The following is a 22,323-nucleotide window of genomic DNA, read 5'->3' on the forward strand; positions in this document are numbered from 1 at the left end:
TTTTTTTTTGTCACCTGTACTTGAAGTACTAGGGAAACGGTAGCTCATATTTAGGGTGTAAGATATTAATCATATTAATAAACCTCATCTTCCCCACGGTTCATATGGGCACCATCTCTTTGGCTATGTGCAAAGTGACAGCTTTGCTGATTCTGCCCCTTTCCTGTCATGTGTTGCCTTGTACAAAAGGTTTGGTTGCAGTTAGCTATTCTTTAGCTGAGGTTTGTTGGTCATTGCGGTTTTGTTAGTCTCAGAGAGAGTGGCATTTTTTCCTTTCGCCGAAGAAGATCTTGAATAAGGTTTGTGGTGCAGCTGCCTTTGATTGCTAAGGCCTTTGGGTCACTGCTGTAGGATGAGGTCTCTTGTTCCCCGTCTGTCCCAACAATCCCACACCATTTCCAAACAACAGATCATCCTTTTATTGGGAACAAACGTAGTCAACAACAACATAGACTCTCATGCTATGATGTTGCTTGCTGTTTTGTGTGAGGCTGTCACCTGCCGTACTGCAATGTGAAAGCAACGCTAAGAAACCTACAGGGAGACAAAAGGTACACCGTTGCGCAAAACTCAATATACTGCAACAAAAAATGAAATTAATTAAATCAATATTTCGCCCTGGCCTACTTGTTCCTATGAAGTTTCAAATGTTTAAAAGTAAAACTATGTTGATAAAGATGATGTTATTTAGTGTGATTTGGAAGATGAGTTACTGTTTACCATGATTTGATATAATGAATATAAAAAAGCAACTATTGTGGCGTATTACTTTTATTTTTTTCAGGGGTTTGAATTAGCTTAGAGATAAGAGTTATTTAAATTAGCACTGAAAGAATCTAATCATACCTCTTTAGTTGGAAGCAATACGAAGAGCAGAGGTAATCCCAATGAATGGTTGCATTTTTGTGCACTTGTTCAGTGTCTCCTTTCCACATATCCTGCTAATTGGCCATAGCACCGATCTGCAGGGGCTTTAGGAACCACAACTCCACTGAGCTGGGTGCCTTTACCAATTCTGGATTCTCTTTTTAAATAAACAACCATTTATTAACTCAGTTGCTTATTGCAACATTGTGTTGTTTTTGTTTGCATGACTTTCAGACTTCATTGAATTTCATCTAATTTTTCTCCTCACTGATTGTGGCAATCCCTGTATTCACCAGGACTCGTGCAGCTGGACGTGCTTTTGAGAGTGCAAACAGCAGCTGCCCAGAGGCAGTTGTCTACCGGATCTCTGAGGTCAGAGGTCAGCATCACCTTCCATTTCGAGCAAATGTCCAGCCGAGGTGTCACACATGGCCCAGAGAGCTGTTTACATTTTTTCCTCAGGCAGACAGCAAACCAACTAAAGGGCTTGGCTAGGGTCACATCTAGTTTGTGCGAATGTTATTTCCATCACCGGGTCTATCATTTTGTTGGATTATCCCTGCCTGGTTATTTGAAGCTGGGGTTTCATATCTGTGCTGGCAGCTGTTGCCAATATGAGCTGTTGGCCTAGTGGAGAAATGATTGTGCTTTGTGAGATGGATGTGTTATTGAAAAAGAAATTCAACCTGCCTTTATGTATCAGCAGCATAGCAGGTAGGTTTTTTTTTCTTACATCCTGTAATCCACTTCCTAGAGAGAGCAGAAGGTGATAACATTATAATTTTGATTTACCTAAAACTTAAATAACAGTGTAAGTAATCCTCTTGTAGAGGTGGAGCATATTGGAAACCTTGAAAATTAAAATACCCTGAATTAATCCCCACCTGCATTTATAGGGGAGCAAAAAAACACCTTTTTCCTCACCTTTAATTTTTAAAATTAGCCGACCTCCCTGCCTGTGCAACCTGGGGAATTCGTCCAAAGGTTTATTATTGGGGAGTTCGTTAAAAATGCAGCAGAAAAGAAATAAAGCTCAGAAAGCTATGAGCTTAAAATCTGAGCTCCAAGTTAATATTATGGATCCACTGGGAGAACCTTTGTGTTGCCTCCCTAAAACTGTTTTCATTAGTTCTGCTCTTGAATGAAGGAGCAAGAAGACAGCTGTCGAGGCTACGTTTGCCTAATTCACTCATTTTCTTGGCGCACCAGAGCTAACACATCATCCATGCACATTTCCCTACCTGGTAGCAAGCTCAGCACGGTTAGGCATGATTATTGACAAGGTGTGAAAGTCTACTGCAGAGAATTAATATTGGGGAGGATTAAGGTAAAGAAAAAAGCAGGTTTGCAAACATTACAGCCTGTTAGTTTTTTTTCTCATTCCTGTATAAGATCAAAGGTGAAACTATGTGATTTTAAATAGAGAAAAAAATTTAAGAAAATCTAATTCGTACTCCACATTTTAGATAACATCTAGGAATAGGCAGTACTTTATTTGGGGTATTTACATTCATTTAAGTTTAGTGTTATAGTACACAGTTTGCTCCATTTAAGCCATTAGAGGAGCATTAATAAGATCACTAATTCAAATAGCAGCCATTGTTTTTTTCACACTTTTTAATGACAGTATCAGAAGCACTTGAATAAAACATTAGATGGAGAAAAGTGCTGAACTGGGACTCTGCCCAAGACTTCGGTTAAGCTGCAGTAATGAATTTAGGAGCATAGGCCACTTTACTCACTGCCCTCCTCTGTAGCGAGGCAGACCTGACTCTGTGTTATGCTTTGACCCTGTATGGTTGAGATGAGGGAAGATTTTCTGGTCTTCAAGAGTCTCTTGTTTTCTGATCTTCTACCTTAATATTCTGGGATTTTATTCTTGTCTTTTATGCTGGACCTATGTGATATAATGAATTTTATTTTAGGGAATCTTCTTCCAAGCAATAATTATTTTTTGATTGTTTTTTTTTTATTTATTTTATGTTCTTGTTTTTTTATGGTGGGAGCATCTTCTTGTGGCATATTATGCAATCCCCTTCATAGATACATTATTTTTCATTCATTGTTGACTTTGTCTATGATTACCAATGATGCCCCTTTTCAACTGTTTTCACAAATCTAATAAACGTTCAGTGGTCAATGGTTATAACTGAAGAGGTATAGTTTAGGATTCTTTCTGGCAAATATGAGCTCCAGTTTTATTTAAGGTTTGACTCTGTTTTAGACTTATCTAAATAATTTTCCTAAAAACTATAACACAAAAGTGAAAGAGGTAGTATTTTCTAGAATGCAACAGACAAAAAGAACTGCCGTACTATCATCATTCATGGATGGAAATATCCAATTTGATAAACTTAAAAAAATGCAAAAAAAAAAAAGTGATTAAAATTGTTTCCTGAAATGGAATTAAAAAATAAAAAATAAAAATAAATATTCACATGTAAAACCCAGTTTTAGGAAAAGGTATATAGAAATGTAATATCTTTTAAGTAAGATATCAATGTAAGTGTGAGAACAATTACAGTCATATTCAATAAAACCGAATAAGCAAGCATTCCAATCGTCCTAATTCGTAAGATTTGAAAGTACAAACTATCAATCAGATACGATGGGTACTTTTTATTAGGCCCACATTTTTCTATTGAAATGTTTTTTTTTTATTGGTCTTATTTAGAATATAATCTAAATTCTATTTTTTTGTGATGATTAACAGAAATAAAGGCTTGTAAACATCACATTATGTGTACTTAAGCTATAACCTGTTATTTGGGTGGAGGATATAGACTGCATAAATCAAATCTCTTAATAATAGTCTAATATTCAGAGATCATATTATTTGGACTGTCAGCAAACAAACGAGAAATTCAGATATTTTAAGGCTATGGAAACTGAAACTGAGTAAAAATACTCTTGAATTGTGTTGCTTATAATGGCTGCATGTTGGAGCAGCTCTGCTCGCTTGATTCTTGGTGGGGAAACAATCCTCTGATCCTAAACGTCAAAAGAAAAAGGTAAATCCTATTAACGTCATGGGAGACGAATTGGGTGTGATGGAGGAGTATAAATACTTTGGTGTTCACCTGGACAACAGACTGGACTGGAGACACAACTGTGACACTGTTGACAAGAAGAGACAGAGCAGACAGTACTTTCTAAAGAAGTACAGAGTCTGATCTCTTCTGCCATCTTCTGCTGGGGTAACAGCATCAGAGCTAATGAGTTAAATAAGCTGAACAAGCTAATAAAGAAGGCCGGCTTTGTTCTAGGAACTCCTCTAGAACCTCAGGAGATTATTTCACTAAGAATAATTCTTCATAAAGTGAAAAACATTATGGACAACAGTAAGCATCCTGTTCAGAAAGAGAAGAAGCCTCAGGTCACCTCATCTAATGACTACCAGCCTGTCGCACTGACTCCCATCATCAGGAAGTGCTTCGAAAGGGTGGTTAAACAGCACATCGTCTCCAGTCTGCTGCCAACATTCGACCTGTCCCAGTTTGCCTACCGACGAAACCGCTCCACTAAAGATGCCATGTCCTCTGCTCTTCACCCGAGCCTAGTTCACCTGGAGGAGAAGTATATCCACATGTGGATGCTGTTCCTGGACTTCAGTTCAGCTTTCAACACCATCATCCCACAGCATCTAATAGGAAAACTGGACCAGCCAGGCTTCAATTCACCCCTCTGAAATTGGCTGTTTGACTTCCTCACCAACAGACCTCAGTCAGTCCGGGTTGGACAGAACCCCTCTGATGACACATGACTGCATCCCCAGGTTCACCACCAATCACATTGTGAAGTTTGCAGACAACACCACGGTGGTGGGCTTCATCAGAGACGACAACGACCTGGATTACAGAAAGGAGGTGGAGCAGCTGATGGACAGGGGCAAAGATAACAGCCTGATCCTGAACGTGGAGAAGACGAAGGAGATCATCTTGATCTTCAGGAAGAACCAGCCTAACTACGCTCCACTGGTCATCAACAGCTCAGCTGTAGAGGTGGTCAACAGCACCTAATTCCTGGGGCTGCACATCACAGACACCCTCACCTGGAATGTAAACACCACCTCACTGATCAAAAGGGCATAGAAGCACATGTACTTCCTGTGGAGCATGAGGAGAGCCCACCTGCCCCCACCCATCCTCACCACCTTCTACAGAAGCACCATAGAGAGCGCTCTCAACAGCTGTCTCACTGTGTGGTGTGGAAGCTGCAGCGCCTCAGACTGGAAATAGGTGAGAATATGGTGAGAACAGCAGAGAGGATCATCAGGGCTCCTCTTCCCTCCATAACAGACATTTTTTTCTCCCAACTTTACAGTTTATCACTGCGTCACTTTATGGAATGCAACCATTTATTTACTGTCTGATAAGCTGTACTAAACAAAATTTTAATTAAAGTTGTCAAAAAATGTTGTCTAAGTCTCTAAGATTGTTAAACAACATTAGCGTCTTCAGAAAGAGGCTTCTCCAGTTCCATTGCAAGACTTTTACAGGAGATCCTTCCTGCCCACAGCTATCAATACCTATGCAGTAACAATTTGTCGAAAAACTGCCCATAAGTTACTGCAATGTTTAGTTTTGATTTAATATTAATAAAGTATTTTTTAGATGAATTTCGTCAAAAGGAGCCAGCTGAGGTAGCTCGGGCATCTATTCCAGGTGCTTCCTGGTCGCCTCCCTCCGGAGGTGTTCCTAGCCTGTCCTATTTGGAGTAGGCCTTGCGGAAGGCCCAGGAAATGCTGGAGGGACTCTGAGCTGGCGTGGTGTCGCCGTGGGTTCCCCCCAGAGCAGATCAACCGTAATTTTGTAAGTTTTGGACGTTTTTTTTCGTCGTATGCGCATGCGCATTTGACGCACCATTCACGTATATAAATATAAATTACAATTAGCCCTAACCCTGACCCTAAGATATAAAACAGCAAGCAACGTAGTTAGAGACATGAATAAGTGCTGATTGCACTGTTTTTCCCAATTTTACGTCCGTCCGCGGATCTGCTTTTTTTTCTGTCTGCCAACACATGCGCACTGATGTGGTTTTTTGAGGAAAAACGTCCAAAACGTACGAAATAGTGTGCATAACTTTTCGTACGATTTCATACGCACTCATAATGAGAATAGGTTGAGCAGATGGAGAAGGTGTGTGTGGATTTAGAAGTCTGAGCATCTCTGCTTAGACTTCTGCCTCCACGACCCGGGTCCGGATAAAGCGGAACAAAGTTGATGGATGGATGGATTGAATTTGAACTAGAAAAGCACTCGGAGAGCACAGTCTTCCGCCATTCAGTAAATTTCCTCTAAGAAAAAGAAAAATATCATTAAAATGCGTCCATAACTTCTCAAGTTATCTTGTACACAGACAGACAGACACACAAAGTCTTCTAAAACATAACCTCCTTGGTGGAGGTACTGAAGACACAAGGCCTAAAAATGCTGCACACAGCAGGAGCTGCAGAGATCCACGGAAAGAACCTGTTGTACATAGAAGATGTGAAAGCGTTAATCTAGTACACATTCAAAACTTTTTGTGAGCTGGAAAACTGACACGTCTTCTCCCTCTGAATTCGTCAATTTAACATTAAAACAGTGGAGCATCATCATGCAATGGGGTGCCTTACTTCTTCAGGGGAAAGGAAGCTGGTCAGACCCTGGAAAGGACCTGTTGGATCATAAATATTTCGTAAAAGCTGTATAGAAATGGTCTGGATCAGTGCATACTTTTATGTCAGAAGTCCAAACCTAAATCAAACTTAGCCTCTGTGGCCAGACTTGAAAACTGCCTTTTACAAATGCCCAGCTATTACTCAGACTGACCTTAAGCTATTTTGCAAAGGAGATTTGCCGCAAATGTTCTTCCCTAAATGTAAGACTTGTAGCCATATTTCCAGTTAAGTATTGTCTAGCTCATTTAATCCCAACATAATGCAATTAAATTTCTGCATTTGTTATGACATAAAAACATTTGAAAAACTTTAGAAAGCACAGCATGATTTTTTTTTTTTTTGGGAACATGTGTAAAGTGACTCAATATTAAAGCCTTTCTTAAGCATTCATTTCAGATGTCACTTCCATGTTGGTAGCTTAACCATTAGGTGTCATTAAGCTTACCATTATTTTTTCAATACATTTAAATCAATGAAAAGTTATAAAAAAAAAAATGATAAGCATAGTTTATCTAATCCTATACATAATGAATTGTTCCGGGACTCAATGCTCAGAGCAACATTGACGAGTATGAAGTGAGTTTTATTTTCATCTCTGGCTCTGTTTAACCAATCATAATATAAACTGAGTTTCACGACTGTGCCCTCTTTGTGCTGGCCTTTTGCTGAACTTTAATTACCGAAGGCAGCCTAGTGGAAAAGCATTTCTTTTCTTACGGACATAGCAGCAACCCCCCCCTCTCAGTTGTTTCTGTTTCTGATCACTCTCTGTCCCATTTCTACTCTGACAGTGCCTTCTGTGTTTTCTCTGGACCAGATTCCAGCCTCATCTTGTGAAGATGTGAAAGAGGTAATGGCAGTCAGAAAACTTACACTAAAAGCAAACCCTCAATGTACTTTAAGTTTTTCACTCATCAGTTTTGTTAGGAAAAGGGAAGCATACAGAAAACTGAGTACCAACATTCAGCTTCTGAGTCATTAGATCAAACTTCTTTCCTTCAGGTTTCGCTTGCTTTCTTTTGAGCACCTGTAATTGGTCTCCAGTGGCTTGTTTAGCAGACAAGATAATCCCTGGGATATCTACAGATAGATGAAAGGTCTATGAGAAGCTTTTGACAGTTTGTCAAGACAGCGTTTCCAGAGGGACTACATGTATTGACAGATTTTTCTCAAAATCTCAAGTTTTTTCTGTTACTGTCTTCATTCTCAACCTTTATTTCTCTGATATAATGTCCATTTGCAGCCTGAATACAGATCCTAAGTGAAATCTTTTTTTTTTTTTCTTTTACTGCTCTTTCCTTCCTGACAAATTTTTACATATATGATTAGTAAAAAAATATGCACAAATTGTTACCGAGTGACTTTTCATGATAACAGAGAGGGGGGAGACATGAGGCAAAGGACCACATGTCGGATTCGAAGCTGGGTCGGTCACGTCAGGGAATAAAGGCTAATTAATACTTTGAAATGAGCTCCTCTGCGTAGGTATCGCGGTGAATGCAGACGTCCTCGCCCCCTCTGCAGACACTCTGCTGCACCTCTCCGAAATTGTAGGTGATCGCAGACAATGTCGCAGACAGGAGGCCTCTGATTGGTCAAGTCTACATTCGCACTACACTATGCGTAATTCCTGTTTGGTACCTTACCGGCTTGTTTTGTTTATGTGACCGTAATTGCAGAAAACGACTCGTAAAGTTGGATCAGCTAGTGGAGCGAGGTGAGCTAGAACGCCTGGACCCTTTTTCCACCTGGATCCCAGCTCTTTTTTCGCCCTCATGTCCCTTCGATGTCGGAGAAACTTGCCCCACTTCCTCACCACCTCGAACGTATCTAGACGCACAGCTTTTCCGTGATATTCCCCTTTTGCGTTGTGGCGTGGAACATGACATAGTGCAGACCACGCTTCAATATAGAGCATAAATCAAAAATGTCTGTGTCAAGCTCACTGCGACACACTGCTACGGGCAGTATAACCAGCCCTTAAGGCAGTACACCAGTGCTTCAATATTGAGCATAAATCATAATTGTCTGCTTCAAGCTCACTGCCACACACTGCGGCGGGGGGTATAACCAGCACTTAAGGTCGTACACCATTCGTGCTTGCCAAACCACCAAAGCATGCCCAGACTTGGCTTGTCAACACTATGAAACATCTTCGTTCCAGAGATTCAGTCTACCATGCATGCTTAAATACCTCTGTAGCTCTAGCAGATGAGTAAGGTTTAATGTAAACATTACTAAACAATATGAGTCATACTGACATTTACCTACTGCCTTTGGTCTGCATAAGAAAACTCAGAAGTACTATGGCAGTAACTTGCTAAAATCTTCAATGTGTGATTTTCTCTGAAAATGGGAACACCATAAAAAAAAAAAAATGACTTCCTTTTTCGAAGCTGTGTTCTTTAACTTTATCAAGTGAGATTCCTGTTCTTGTACCTTGAAGTTTTTGGTTATTTCCAAAGAAAAATTAAGCTTGCTTGAATGTTTTTATTGTGAAATGCACACAAACTAACTATTGGAGTTGGCTTTTGATTTACAGATTCAGTGTTCTTTTAAGGCTCACTTTTGATATAAATTCTTCTTAAGGGATGCTGCCAATTAAAATAACATTTTAAGTTTGAGAAAATGATGATAAAGCCTTATTTAAGTTCAAAGTTGACCCATAGTTTATGTGCCAGTAATTAGCAAGGGTTAAAATTTGGGTAGTGCACATTTCACAAGTGCACAAGTGATATCAGTTTCCATCATCTTATTCTTTAGAAAGTGTTCATGGCAGGAGAAACTATTCCAAGTATTGCTGATCAGATCATATTGAAATGAATTGCATATCATTGGGAACTGGATAAGATGCTTTATATTTTAGTCTTAATTTGAGCTGTTTTCTTTTAAAGCTCCTTAAGATAACATTTATTCAAAAAAATTGAGCTATATAAATGAAAAGACTTCAATAGAAATTAGATTCCTGCAACCTAAAATTGCTTGGTATTTCCTGGAAATCAGTTGGCATGCTCTTCATCACACAGACTACTTCTCCAGGTGAAATAATACATCCCTGGTTTGATTTGAGAAATTGAAGACTTGTGGAGTGTTCCTTGTCATTTTGAGCTGTCTGAGGACATTAAAAATAGCCCATATTAAGAAAAAACAGAGCATTATGAACATACCTCAGTCTAAATCTATTTTATTTCAGTCCACACAGTCGATGCCAGAATGCATTTCATTTTTATTGCATGACAAACTGTATAAAAGCTGGTTGGAAATTTGATCTGCTTCAGCATGTTTCTTAATGGTTGTTAGAAATTGGTTTCGATTTTTCAGAAAACACAAAAGATATTATATTTTAGTGTGCACTGCAGCTCTTCACGCAGGCATCTACAACAACGTAGAAGGAAAAAAGATAGTTGAGCAAGAAAGAAAGGTGCAAAAACAAAGCAATTTTCAGCAACTAGTGATTTGAGAAACTTGTATTTTGTAGAACATTAGGATCAAATCTGCACGTCTGAATCTTCTGTCACTAAACGGCTGTACAGACAATGTGGAATGCTCTGTCTCTGATTATTTGTTTAGGCTGTGGCTGGTCCAATTTTTATGGGGATAGAGCCATCAGCACAGGACACAGGCCATTAACATTGATGTATGTGTATTTGAAGTTAATTACAATCATCATTAATCTGAGCAATCTCTCTCTTCATGTGCTTCATCTTTAAAGTCAAATTAGGCTTTTCCTGACTTGCAAAACTCATATTTGCACATTTTTTTCTTACATTTTTATATAAATCAAATATTTTTCAGTCCATGCCGAACTTTAACTAACCTTCCTGTTTTCAAAACTAAAAAAAAACATTCATTTGTCACATATGATTAGATTTTATTAAAAAAAATCAGTTATACACAGTTTTTCTGTCTAATGTATCATGTGTTAACCACAGTTCACTGTATCAGGAAATGACAAGTTCTGCAGAACTGTTTGTTTTCAGCAGCCTTGTCAATGCTATAACCAGAAATGATTGAGTTGAATTTATTTATTTAGTTTGTAAAATGTACGCTTTTACATTTAAGCAGAGTTTAGATGATTTATCCGCTGGAAAGATCACAGATCCAACCTTTTGTACTGTGTTGGCACCCCCTTAGGCATGTTTGCGTTCTAGTCGAGCTATTTCATCAGGCTTGACAGACAGTTGCAACATATTTGCTTTATGAATACCACAGATGCGTCAACCTGCCAGTGGCCTGCTGCAGTTAGCCGACTGATGGATTAAGATGTGACTTCCCTTGAGAATGACATTCTCTCATCAATGACATAGTTCCTCCCTTTTGTCGTTCTTTCCACCCTCCCTCCATCTTTCTGGTGTATTTTTAACTTCTCTTTCACTCTGTCTGCATTTTAATCTCATTAGCCTGTATTCATTTTCCTCTAAGTAAGCTTTGAGGAAAAGAATCCCAACAACTTTAACATTTTAAATGCTTTACCGGGTACTAATAGTTGTATTTATAGGAGTTGTAGGATACATAATTAATTGGAAATTTTTGTTTTACTTTATCTTCTAATCCTTGATTAATCAAAAAGGCACACCTTAGACAAACTGGACTGGTAGACCTCCTGCTGTTCTTTAAAAACCATGCTTTTATGAATATTTAAAAACTGGTAATTGACATTTTGAATGCAATCCTTTTAAATGCAAAATGTCATATTTCTACCGCTTCAAATTGAAAATGTAAGAGGTTTTTGATTTGGCCTCGGCTGATCTATAAAATGCACACTGGTAATTGAAATTATTTTATAAAAATGATGCAGATTGGGGCTTAGAAGAGCTATGAAGGAAGTTGTTTAATGCTTTAAATCTGTCAGCAGGTTTTCACTACTTTTGGGTGTCTTTTGAAAACTGGAAGGTTATGAGCTTGCAGAGGTTTGTATTTTGTTATAGCATCGCTAATATTTAACCTTTAGAGGTGCTCCTATCCTGAATTCGTGGGTCCTGATCCCTAAAGTATGTATGAATAAAAAATGTATTGATTGGCATGATTAATTAATATAATAGCCCACAGTCATGGTGAATCTGCTGTTGCAGATTGCCTTCACATTCTTATTATATCGTATGTGGTCTGTTTGAGGATTTGCATAAAAATGATGGTAGGTGCAATCCTTTTCCAAACAATGTCCATATTGCGTTCTTTTATAAGACGTTGCCCATCCAAAAATAGTCCTGTTGTCCTGTTGGGGTTTGTATTTTTCGGAGCTTAACCTTAGATTTTGAAGAGCACACCTTGTATACACCTCTCTCTCTTCGCTGGTTCTGTAGGGTGGAGCTGACTGCTCAGTCGGTTGTAAATGACAGAGCTTGAGTAAAGAGGTTGGAGTCTCCAGTTCTAGTTCTTATCAGCTCTACCACGAGCACTAAAGATTTATGCCATAGGTGTGAACATTGGGCTGCGGTGGGGGGGCGGCAGGCAATATCAGCCGCTGTGAGAAGGACTGATGACTCATTTCCACTCTGCTTTTGTCTGATGATATAAGCGTGCAAGAGAAGGCTGCAGGTGTGTCGTACATCAGTAAGACTGAGATATCTGTGCAGTTGTGAATATAAATGTGTGACACATTGCCAGAGGGTTCAGGCCTGCTCTATCTTTTGAAGAGTGTCCTAGACTTTAGCTCTGTGGGCTTTTAATGATTTGTCTATATTCTATTTACACCAAGTCCTGTTAGCTCAACTTCAGACACACAAAAAGGGCTGAAGGATAAACGGACATGTGCTACTGCAGGAACACTATCAACTGAATGTTCAGTTCTTCATCCTTTCAACTCTGGCCCTCCTTGTTTTTAATCTGTGGGTGACTGTTCTTCCAGATGAGTTCATAGAGAAGAAGCTATTTTTTGATAATATAAATCCCTCCTGCAGGTCAGGCTGGGTATCTGATATTTCTGTCCCTCCCTGTGAGAATTCAGCATGCAGCCCTGTAGTTCACAGACTGAATACATTCCTAAGAAGTTTGTCCTTATCACTGCCTCCATATTGTGACTTTGATGCTCAGAGAGGATGGGTGGGTAGAGCAGTTAAGCTGTGTAATTTCAAGTGGAAGTTTGGGAGGAAGTCAAATGTTATTCTAAGTCTCTTTCTCTAGCAGACACTGAGAAAATACTGCACATTCACTCTTTATTAACTAAAAATTAGGAGCAGTTGAAATTCTTTTAAAATCATAATACATGTGTAATAATTGTTGCCATGGCAGTGTTTTTTATGTCCCATATAACTTTCTGCTATTATTTTTCAGGTGTCCGAAGATGAGGTGGACTTTTCACCACCAACAATCATGGATATATGTTTATGGACATTTATCTATTCTAAACTGTGCCATCTAAACAACTCCTGCTTATGTCTTTGAGCTCTATCTCTGAGCATAGTTGCTCTGGACACCATGACACAGATGGATTACAAGTACAGCCTGCTTGGTTCCACCGTGGATGATTACCACAAGCAGCCACTGCTCCTGCAGGTGGACAACACACCTATGAACTTATTTGCAGTCCTGGAAGTAAAACGTGATCTAACGAAGCGCTCTGGGACTGTGAGATGCAAGATCCGCCTCTATGGTTTGCTGTTTTGCCTGGTCGTCATGTTTTTCATCATGGCATCATACGTTTTGTCGGGGGACAAGAAGGGTCTTCTCCTCACGCCATCCCCATACCATCTTAACAGCTTGATCAGTCCCGGACCCTTTGCCTTGAACCTCACTTCAGTGAGGGATTACACACATATAAAACTGGTGGTGAAATCCATAAAATCCAAGGTAGAGTTTCGTAGCAGCCGACAGGTTCCTGAGTTTAAAGCACTGATGAGGAGCGATCCACATGTGAGTAAAACTGATGATGCTTCTCTTTAGATCTTAATATCCACAAATCATGACAGAAAGAATATTTTAGTACAAATATTGATGTTTTAAAAGGATTAATAAGGAAATTTGTGAAATTTTGAATGGCTCCTACTGTATAAAAATATGCACATTATTTTTTTATTATTCTTTTCTTTAGGATCACCAGATAATCTAGAAATGAAATAATATCATAACAAACTAATATGTCTATGATTGCCTCCAGTCAGAATCATCTGCTACATTAATCAGACAAGTGTTTGCTTATTGTTTTATTTGAGCTCTAACCATCCCATGTTCTTTGGTGAGTGAAAGGGTCAGCGGTTGGGTGATGTTAATTTTAAGCTACTGTAGTATATAAAAAGGGAAAACAGGTCGCCATGAAGATACATGTTAATATCTAAAAGTGTTTAAAAATGTGTTTATTATTATGGTTTGTTTTAATCTGGGTGTCTATGAGCGAGTGTCAGGGTACAATTCAATTCAATTCTGTTTACTTATATAGTGGCAATTAGGGGTGTAAATAATAATCGTTTTGTATCGATGCATCGATCCAAAAGCCGACGATCCGATGCATCGACACGTCCGCAAGATAATCGATTAATGTTTTTTTTTTTTCCCCTCCGGTCTATTTTTATCCATTTGCTCCTGGGCGTAATCCTCCCGTGCTGCGGTGGCGCTAAACCTATTTTGCCCTCCTACCGCGCTTCCTGGTTATACTCTTACAGCAGTTTGTTGCAGCAAGCTTCACACAGACATTTTTAAATTATGCTCAGTATTGAAGCGTGGTCTGGGCTACACGCTGTGGGTCTAGATACGGCCGAGGCGATGAGGAAGTGGGGGCGAGTTTAGTCCGACGACGAAGGGACATGAGGGCAAAAAGAGCGGAGATTCAGCTGGAAAAAGCGTCCCAGCGTTCTCGCGCACCTCGCTCTTCTAGCGGGTCAAACTTCACGAGTTTTTTTCCGCAATTTCGGTCATAAAACAAAACAAGCCGACCTCCTGTCTGATGCACTGTTTGCAGTCAGCTACAATCTGGGAGAGGTGCAGCAGAGCGTCTCTCAAGGGGGCGGTGACGCAACACTCTGGAGCCTTCTTCTTCTTCTTTTTTTTAATGGCGGTTGGCAAACAACTTATAGGTGCATTACCGCCACCTTCCAGAATGGAGTATGGACCAGACAAACGTTCTTCTTAGAAAATTAAAAATACTACCAAAAACTACATCCCCAGATGACCTTTGAAACAATTCCCTTATATCTAGTTTATTTTTATTCCTGTCTAACTCTCTACACAACATCTCTCTTTCCTGAATATATTTATTACATTCTAAAAAAAATATGTTGGACAGTTTCTCTGGAGCCGAGGTATTGCATTGAACTCATTACACTGATATTGTGCAGTATTTTTGCAGTATTTTTTGATGCAACTTTTCTACTTCTGTTATTTGCTGTTGTTTCTAAAGAAAATGCATAATGATATTACAGCTTTCATTGATTTATTTCAAACTTGAAACTTTGTTTAGCCTGTAAGGTGTAAAAAAAAAAAATAAATAATAATAAAAAAAAAATTAACCGATTAATCGATTAATCGAATCGAATCGAATCGTGGTGTATTCTTAAGTATCGAAAATAATCGAATCGTTGGGTCAGGAAATCGATACTGAATCGAATCGCCATGATGGATGTGATTTACACCCCTAGTGGCAATTCACAACACATGTCGTCTCAAGGCGTTTTACAGTTCACCAGATCGTGCAGTCAAATTGATTTAAAGTTTTCTATCAAAGTAAAACCAGTTGATTGCACTCGGATGCAATCCGTCACACTAAGCAGTTTTTAGTGAGTAGTTTTTGTATCATTTCTGGCACACTGTAACAAATTCACTGTAGAATTTACAGTAAATAACTGAAAAACAAGTGCTGTAAATTTGTCATCAATTACTGTTAAAAAGAATTGCAGTAAATTATTAGAGACCGTTTACAGGTTTTTGCTGTTTATAAATTACAATAATGTATTGTTAGTTTATATAAGGAACAACCAATATTGGTATTTTGAGTTTGCAACATTATGTTGTATTCCATTCAAATTATATATGATAACTTGCAATTCAATTTACTTGCCAGTAAATAGCTGTGTTTTCCTTATACACTATTTTATCGCAGTTTGTTTTTACAGTTGATCTTTGTTTATCAAACTAAGCGCTGTGATTGCTCATAATCCAAAATGTATGAACACTACATCAGATTATCTTCTTCTCTTAACTAAAACAAGAGTTAGTGCTGCAAAGACAAAAGCTTTTAATTAAATTGAATGCAGTGAAATATAATTAAGTTAAGGTGATCTAAAGACATCTATATTTTAAATAACCTCAAACAAACATAGAGGTACAGTAGTAGAGATGAGACAGACTGCACAAAACTATTACAGCCTAGTTCTGAATGTGTTTCGTAGAATCAGGAGATCCTTAGACTAAAGGTCCTATATCATGGTTTTTATACCATCCAAAGTCAAATCTTTGCATAAATACATGGTTACATTTTGCCTTTTGCACTATGATTTTTTTCATTTATGATGGAATATTACCAAGCTGAAAGAAAAGCGCTTGGTTTTACTGTGACGCCACCGACCCCCCTGTGGGTCCGCATTTCATCTCATCCTTGAGCAGCTTTACACTTCCACTAAAAGGTGGATGATTTTCTCTCTAAATGACTTAAAACAGTTAATTATCTATTGAGTAACATGGCAGACAAACTAGACTCATCAAATGGATAAAAACCAAGCAGCTTTGCTGTAATAAGTTACGCTTCCTGGTATTTGCAGTGCACGGATCACCATTGTTTTAGTAGTAATAACCCACTAAGACATATCAACAGGGGGAATAATTTCATTTCTAGATTCTTTAACAGCCTTGCTATCTACAGTAACTTGCACTTATGCATTAAATGATTTCCAGTACAGTCAGCTTCTGCATTTATTAACAATGTGATTTGGATACTGAAGCTGAAAATGTTTCACCAGTTAATACTCTATGCCATATTAGGAAATTAATAAAGTTAAATGAAGGATTATTACATTTTTCAATGTCTATCTGCTGAAACACTTCAGAAACACAAAGATCTTACTCTAGGTTTAGGTTGTAATTTTCTAAACAAATGCGTGTTTGCAAAAAGCCTCCAAGAACTTTTAAAGAAACCCATAACAGTATAAAAGTAAAAAACAGAAGAAATTTACAGATTTTATTTAGTGGACAGTACTTTTAGGAGTTATATAACTAGCTCTTGTTCTCAAGTCATTATTTCGATCAAAGTGTTATGTCAATATTTGCATTCAGGAGCTGGATGGTGTCAAAGCTATTTGCTCGTTTTGTAGAACTGCTTCCATAAAGAATTTTCTGGGTTTGACTTTCAGCCAAAGGGCCTTTCTGTGTTGTTGTGCAGATTCTTTGCAGATACTCCAGCTTCTTCCAACTGTCCAAACACAAGCAGTCAGGGTAATTGACCACTTTAAACTGCCTTCAAATGTAAGCATGGATGGATTGGCTGCTGGGGTGGTGGTCCAGGATTGTTTGTCCCCTCTATTTCTGATAGAAACAAGCTGCCTCGGTCCCCACAGGCATAGAGTAGGTATTTAAAATTGGATAGGCGTGAATCCTGGACTTTAATGCATCTAACCATCTATACTGCAAAAAATATACATCTAAGTAAGTCAATGTATCTTAAAATAGGTGCATTTTCCCTCAAATCAAGCAGGCACAATGTAAATTGTCTTGTTCCTTTGCCAATGGAACAAGACAATTTACATTTAAAATAAGGAAAAAACAATTGCATGGTTTTATTTCAAGTGCATATGATGTAATTGTCTTATTTTGAGGGTAAAATGCTAATTCTATTGGCAGATAATCTTATTTTCCTACTCAAATTAAGGGTAAATAAACCTATTTTAAGAAAGTTTTACAAATTTTCGGAACGTTTTGCAGTTCGTAGCTGCATCATTGTGAACAAAGCTGGTATCAATTTCTCTTCTCTCCAGACACATCCCTGCATACTAAAATCATTAAACAAATGTCTTCCTTTAGTGTTGAAAATTGTTGGTCCTCTGCTGTGCAGTCTAACAGAAAGCTTTGCCTGGAATGTCTTTCAAAGTTAGATGACTGAACAGCTTGATGCATTATTTTTTTTCTCCTTTTTGCCTTTTCAGATGTTTTCTGTCATCCCACGCAAATTCCTGCCTGGTATCAAGAACCCCTGCTGGTATGAAGAATTCACTGGGAATATTACCACAGATCCGTATAAAACGAACTTGTATGGGCGCTATTCGCGGCGTTTCCGGACAGTTTTTCAGCACCTGAGGAGCACTTTCCGTCACCATCTGTTACATCGTAACAGGAAGATCTACCGCATGCGGTGCCTTCCTTATTTCTATATTATTGGACAACCAAAGTGTGGCACGACAGATCTATACGACAGACTTAGGTTGCACCCGGATGTAAAGTTCACTACTTTTAAAGAGCCGCACTGGTGGACCCGCAAGAGGTTTGGTAAGTAAAGCTTTTCACCAGCCCTGAGATGTATAGATGGAGATCTATACTGATTTACCTTGACTAAGCAATTGAAATGTACAGAGATTTAAAAAAGGTTGCTCCATTGCTCTGAAACCAACTCCAAGAAAACTATAAAAGCATCTAAAATGCTTTAAACATTTTTTGTTTGGAGTAGCCTTTGTGCTATCTACACATTGTAAGTGAAGTTTGCAATAAAGCTTTCCTTTCTTTTTCTTATCAATCATTTAAAAAAAAAAACATACTTAAAATATTCGTTTTCATTATTTAGAAACATTTATGGTGGTACAGTATAGTATTCCTATTGTATTTCTATTCCTTTTTTCATGTGCTATAGAAATAAACTTCCCTTGCTTTGCTTTGAGGCATTAACAGGACATAACTGATTTACCCTATTAAGCAGAATAGCATGAATGTAGCTCACATACACTCGTACTTACATCATTTTATTATACTAGGTTATAGCTGTTCCTAAAATGTCTCAAATGTTATAAGCACACGTCTAAGTTGAGCTCTAGCTGTCTTATTTTGGTACCTTAAGTGCAACTCAAGTTCAAGTCTCCAACTAATCTATTTATCTATAAAAAGAGATAAATCTGTTTGTAAATTTAGCTTTGAATGTTTGAGCATGCTCTGAAAATCCAACTGGCTCTCAGCAGGTTTCAGTTCAATTAGAGATCTGACTACTCAGGTCTTATTCTACAGATTTAGATCTGTTTTCTCTCTATTTGAAGTTAAACCTGGTTGTTTACTAGATAGTTTCATTGCCTCTTTTATGTATCATTTTAAAAAGCAACTATCAGCCTCCTTTAACATCTACTGTTTTAGTGCATGGAGGGAAAGTACCGCTCATGCTGTAATTCTTCTCGTTAGTGACTTGACTTAAAGCTCCAGGCGGAAGAATCTAGACTAACATCACGGTTTCCTCTACATAGACAAACCTTTGTGGTTGAAACCAATGTCACATTTGATAAACAGAGTGTCAAGAGTCTGCAGGCTTGAGCCCTCAAGAGCAACTGAACATGTTCTTGCACAACCTCACTCTCTTACTCATTTCCTCCATTAGGTCTCATTTCTACACTTAGCATTTAGTGATTGCTTATTCTGCATCTTTAGCTCATCCTAATAGCATACTCTTGTTTATTGCACTCTTAGTTAATCAACTAATTGCACACTCATGCTGTTTATTAATTAGACAGCAAATCATTTAGTTAAATAACACAGCCGTAGGATATTCTAGAAATCTTAGTAGAACATTTGAAAGGGGAATTTCGTGAAATTTTGTGAAATGGCTAATTTGTTTATCATGTCAATAGATAACTTGTTTTTCTCAGAATACCACAAAGGATGAACAACTCACAGCCACCACCATTCTCACTTGGCACTCAGCTAAGTTTGAACAGGTGGTGAACAAGTCATTCACTAGAACAAAGAGACAAACACTAGAGTGCTGAAGTGCAAGAGCTCCTTCTCAGCAGACATCTGGTCACATGGCAGTTGCCATCACGTTTTTTTATTCTGTGGAGGCAACATTAAAAGAAGTACCACACCATGCGCCTCTAATATGAATAAGATCTGGATAACCATGAGCAAAACAAAACATATTTCCCTTTTTTTTTTTTTTATAATACCTTCAGACAAACCTTTTCAATCTTGTTTACACTGTATGGTCGGCACAGACGTTAAATTTAAAATGTATGCAGATGACTTAAAAAATGCATTTTTGATGATTAAATCTAATATTAGCTCATGGAATATTTTACAAATATATATTGGGTTTGAAACAATTAATCGGATTAATTATGATTAATTGATTATTGAAATAATCGTCAACTAATTTAGTAATCCATTTAATATTAACTGGAGTGTAGAGACTCTGACCATGCCTTTAGCTGACATAGCAACCCAATTAGGCAGTGATTCTATCAAAATTGTAAAAAAAAAAAAACATAAAGATTTTGCATTTAACATAAAAAAAAGATCTGTTAATATGCTCTATCCAGGACTCATAAAGTGGAAAAGTGTTAGTTTCACCTGGTTTAAATAATAATAAAAAAAAATCTTCTTTAAGGAACCTTTGGCAATCAGGTCATTAATCAAGAAAACAATTGACTGATTAACCGATTTGCAAAATAATCATTAGTTGCAGCCTTGATATACAGATATAATATGTTAGATGTTTAAATCCTGTTGTCCTGTAAAGGTTTTACAGCTTTGTAAGTGGACATTGAAAACAAACCCAGTGAAGACGTTTGAAGCAGGGTTTACTGCAGAATAATATCCACAGCTCTATAATGTCATTTGATGTGGTTTGTACCTTGACCTGATTATTTCTATAGGTTTAGCTTCTTTAGGCAAGACTTTGTATTCTTTTCCTTCGAACTGAGACAATGGTTAGAGCTTATGAATAATGGAGAGTCCAGAGACAATTTTTCTTTAGTACAGTGAGTCAGTGTGTGTGGGCTAATAATGGTTGCATTTTTAAAGAACTTTTTTTTTTTTTTATAGGAAAATGAAAAGAGGGCAGTGAAGCTAAAGGGCACTGATCTCCCTCTCAGCTAAGGGCTTTTTTTTATTGTCATTGTTTTTTATTGAAAATTGAAACAGATCAAAAAAGAGCTAATTATTCAATAAACGGCCTAAGCAAGACATAGAGATAATCTTCGTTTAACATCAGCAGCTACCTTTTGATGTCTGTAAGCATACTTAGCTGGCAAGATTGTGTCCTCCTGTGGATGCAAATCAACCATTTTTCCACTTGTACTGTAGTTATCAGACACAATATTTTTTGTTTGCATAAAACAGAAATGCACGGTTGAAAGCAATTAATTAGACTAAGGCATTGAAACCTATTATTTTGTAACATTTCTGCAAACTCAAATGTGTTGGGTTAGTCTGACATATTCTTGATGTTTGAGTAAATTTAACGTCAAACTTTTGGATTAATCTGATTTATTTGCAAATTAATTAAGCAATAAGATAAACGACTTAATAAAGAAAAACTTAACTGTAATAAAAAAAATACTTGTTCAGATTTTGAGAATAAGATCCCATTGACAGTTGGCTGTGGGTGCTGCTAGCATTTCAATGCCTTTTCAATGTTTGGACTATTCATTGTTGCTGTGTAGCATGCCAATAACTATCAAATTGTTATCATAATTATGCTGTTTAATTGGCCTGCACCATTATGGGGAAAAAAAAAGGTTATTGCATTTTTTGTTTTAAATGTTGTGATTGCGATTTCAATTTTACACTTGATATTTTTGAATGCATAAAACTCTGAATGAAAGAAGCAAATACTTTGTGAAATATTTATGAAATAGTCTTGCATGAATTGACAAACATGAGAACAATATAGAAGCGGATGCAGCTTGGATGGATGTTTGCTTACTTTGTCCTTATACTCCCAGCTGTTGCCTCTTGCTCATCCACACTTAACATTAAAAAAGCAACATACTGCTGTGGTTGGTGATTCTTCAGATGTTTATACGAATAAGTGATGTTTCCTCTGGATCTGGCTATGGTACGGCAACATATTTTGCATTTAGCCCTTATTTTGCTCCACATGGTTTTTCTCAAACCAGAGTAAGTCTAAAGAACTGACGTACCACTTTTTTTTTTTTTTCACGAACCGCTCAGCATTCTCTGTTGAGCAGTTGGTGGCAGGATATTCTAGAAATATCTTAGCAAAACTGCTGGTGCAGTGCATGCATGTTTGTTTCCCATTACTGTTTCTCATTGTCAAGCAAGCCAGGAACATTTGGCTCGACAATTTGACTGACAAATAGGTTTGTCAGTCAAATGTCAGAGACGTGGAAAAAAACCAAAAAAACTCTGGCTAATGAGGTGAGGTTATCGTAGTAGTTAAAACCTCGACATCCATGTGATTAAGGAAATTCACGGAACCCTGCTTTGTGATGAAAGAAACATGCCAGTTGCTGCTTAGTTATGTTATAATACCCCTCAAGATATGGATGAGAAATCTGACTTACAAGTATTAAATGCATCTCTTAGTGTCTTTGCCTAAACAGTTAGGGATAATGATCCATTTGCAGAGAATGTGCTTAAATTCCCTGAGATTGGTGGATTGATCATCCTGCATGGAGCTATCAAATCTGGCATGTTAAGTCTTGTTGTATAAGTAATTCTGCCCCATGGTTGTTGTTTTGTATTTGTTTTTTGTAGCTCATTATGGTGCAGCTGTGTCTCAGCAATAGGTTAATGTCCCATTTCATTCCCCCTTCCACTCTCTGTCACCTTCTCCTAAAACCTTTCAGACTTGCACTTTGGGTAAGATGCTGGTAATTGTATCTTTTCTCCTTAGTCATCCTCTAAGGAAATTGGATTAAAATGTTTTGTATATA

The 22,323-nt window shown here is 37.7% G+C and overlaps 1 protein-coding gene across 2 annotated transcripts in view; it reads left to right on the forward strand.

Moving 5' to 3' along the window:
- The window catches only part of LOC119776011 (carbohydrate sulfotransferase 15-like), a 56,269-nt gene that overhangs the window by 14,481 nt on the left and 19,465 nt on the right, over positions 1 to 22,323 (forward strand). Inside the window, exons 1-3 of one of the 2 annotated variants that reach the window (XM_038274203.1) lie at positions 1,130 to 1,246; positions 12,806 to 13,384; positions 17,599 to 17,938. In XM_038274203.1, the coding sequence (XP_038130131.1) occupies positions 12,950 to 13,384; positions 17,599 to 17,938 (775 nt within the window). In that variant the 5' untranslated portion in view covers positions 1,130 to 1,246; positions 12,806 to 12,949. Of the gene's footprint in view, positions 1 to 1,129; positions 1,247 to 12,805; positions 13,385 to 17,598; positions 17,939 to 22,323 lie in introns of those variants that run through there. The other variant, XM_038274202.1, reaches the window with a different exon arrangement.

Source organism: Cyprinodon tularosa, unplaced genomic scaffold (assembly GCF_016077235.1).
Source record: "Cyprinodon tularosa strain WSP-4 unplaced genomic scaffold, ASM1607723v1 ctg90, whole genome shotgun sequence".
NCBI classification, from domain to species: Eukaryota; Metazoa; Chordata; class Actinopteri; order Cyprinodontiformes; family Cyprinodontidae; genus Cyprinodon; species Cyprinodon tularosa.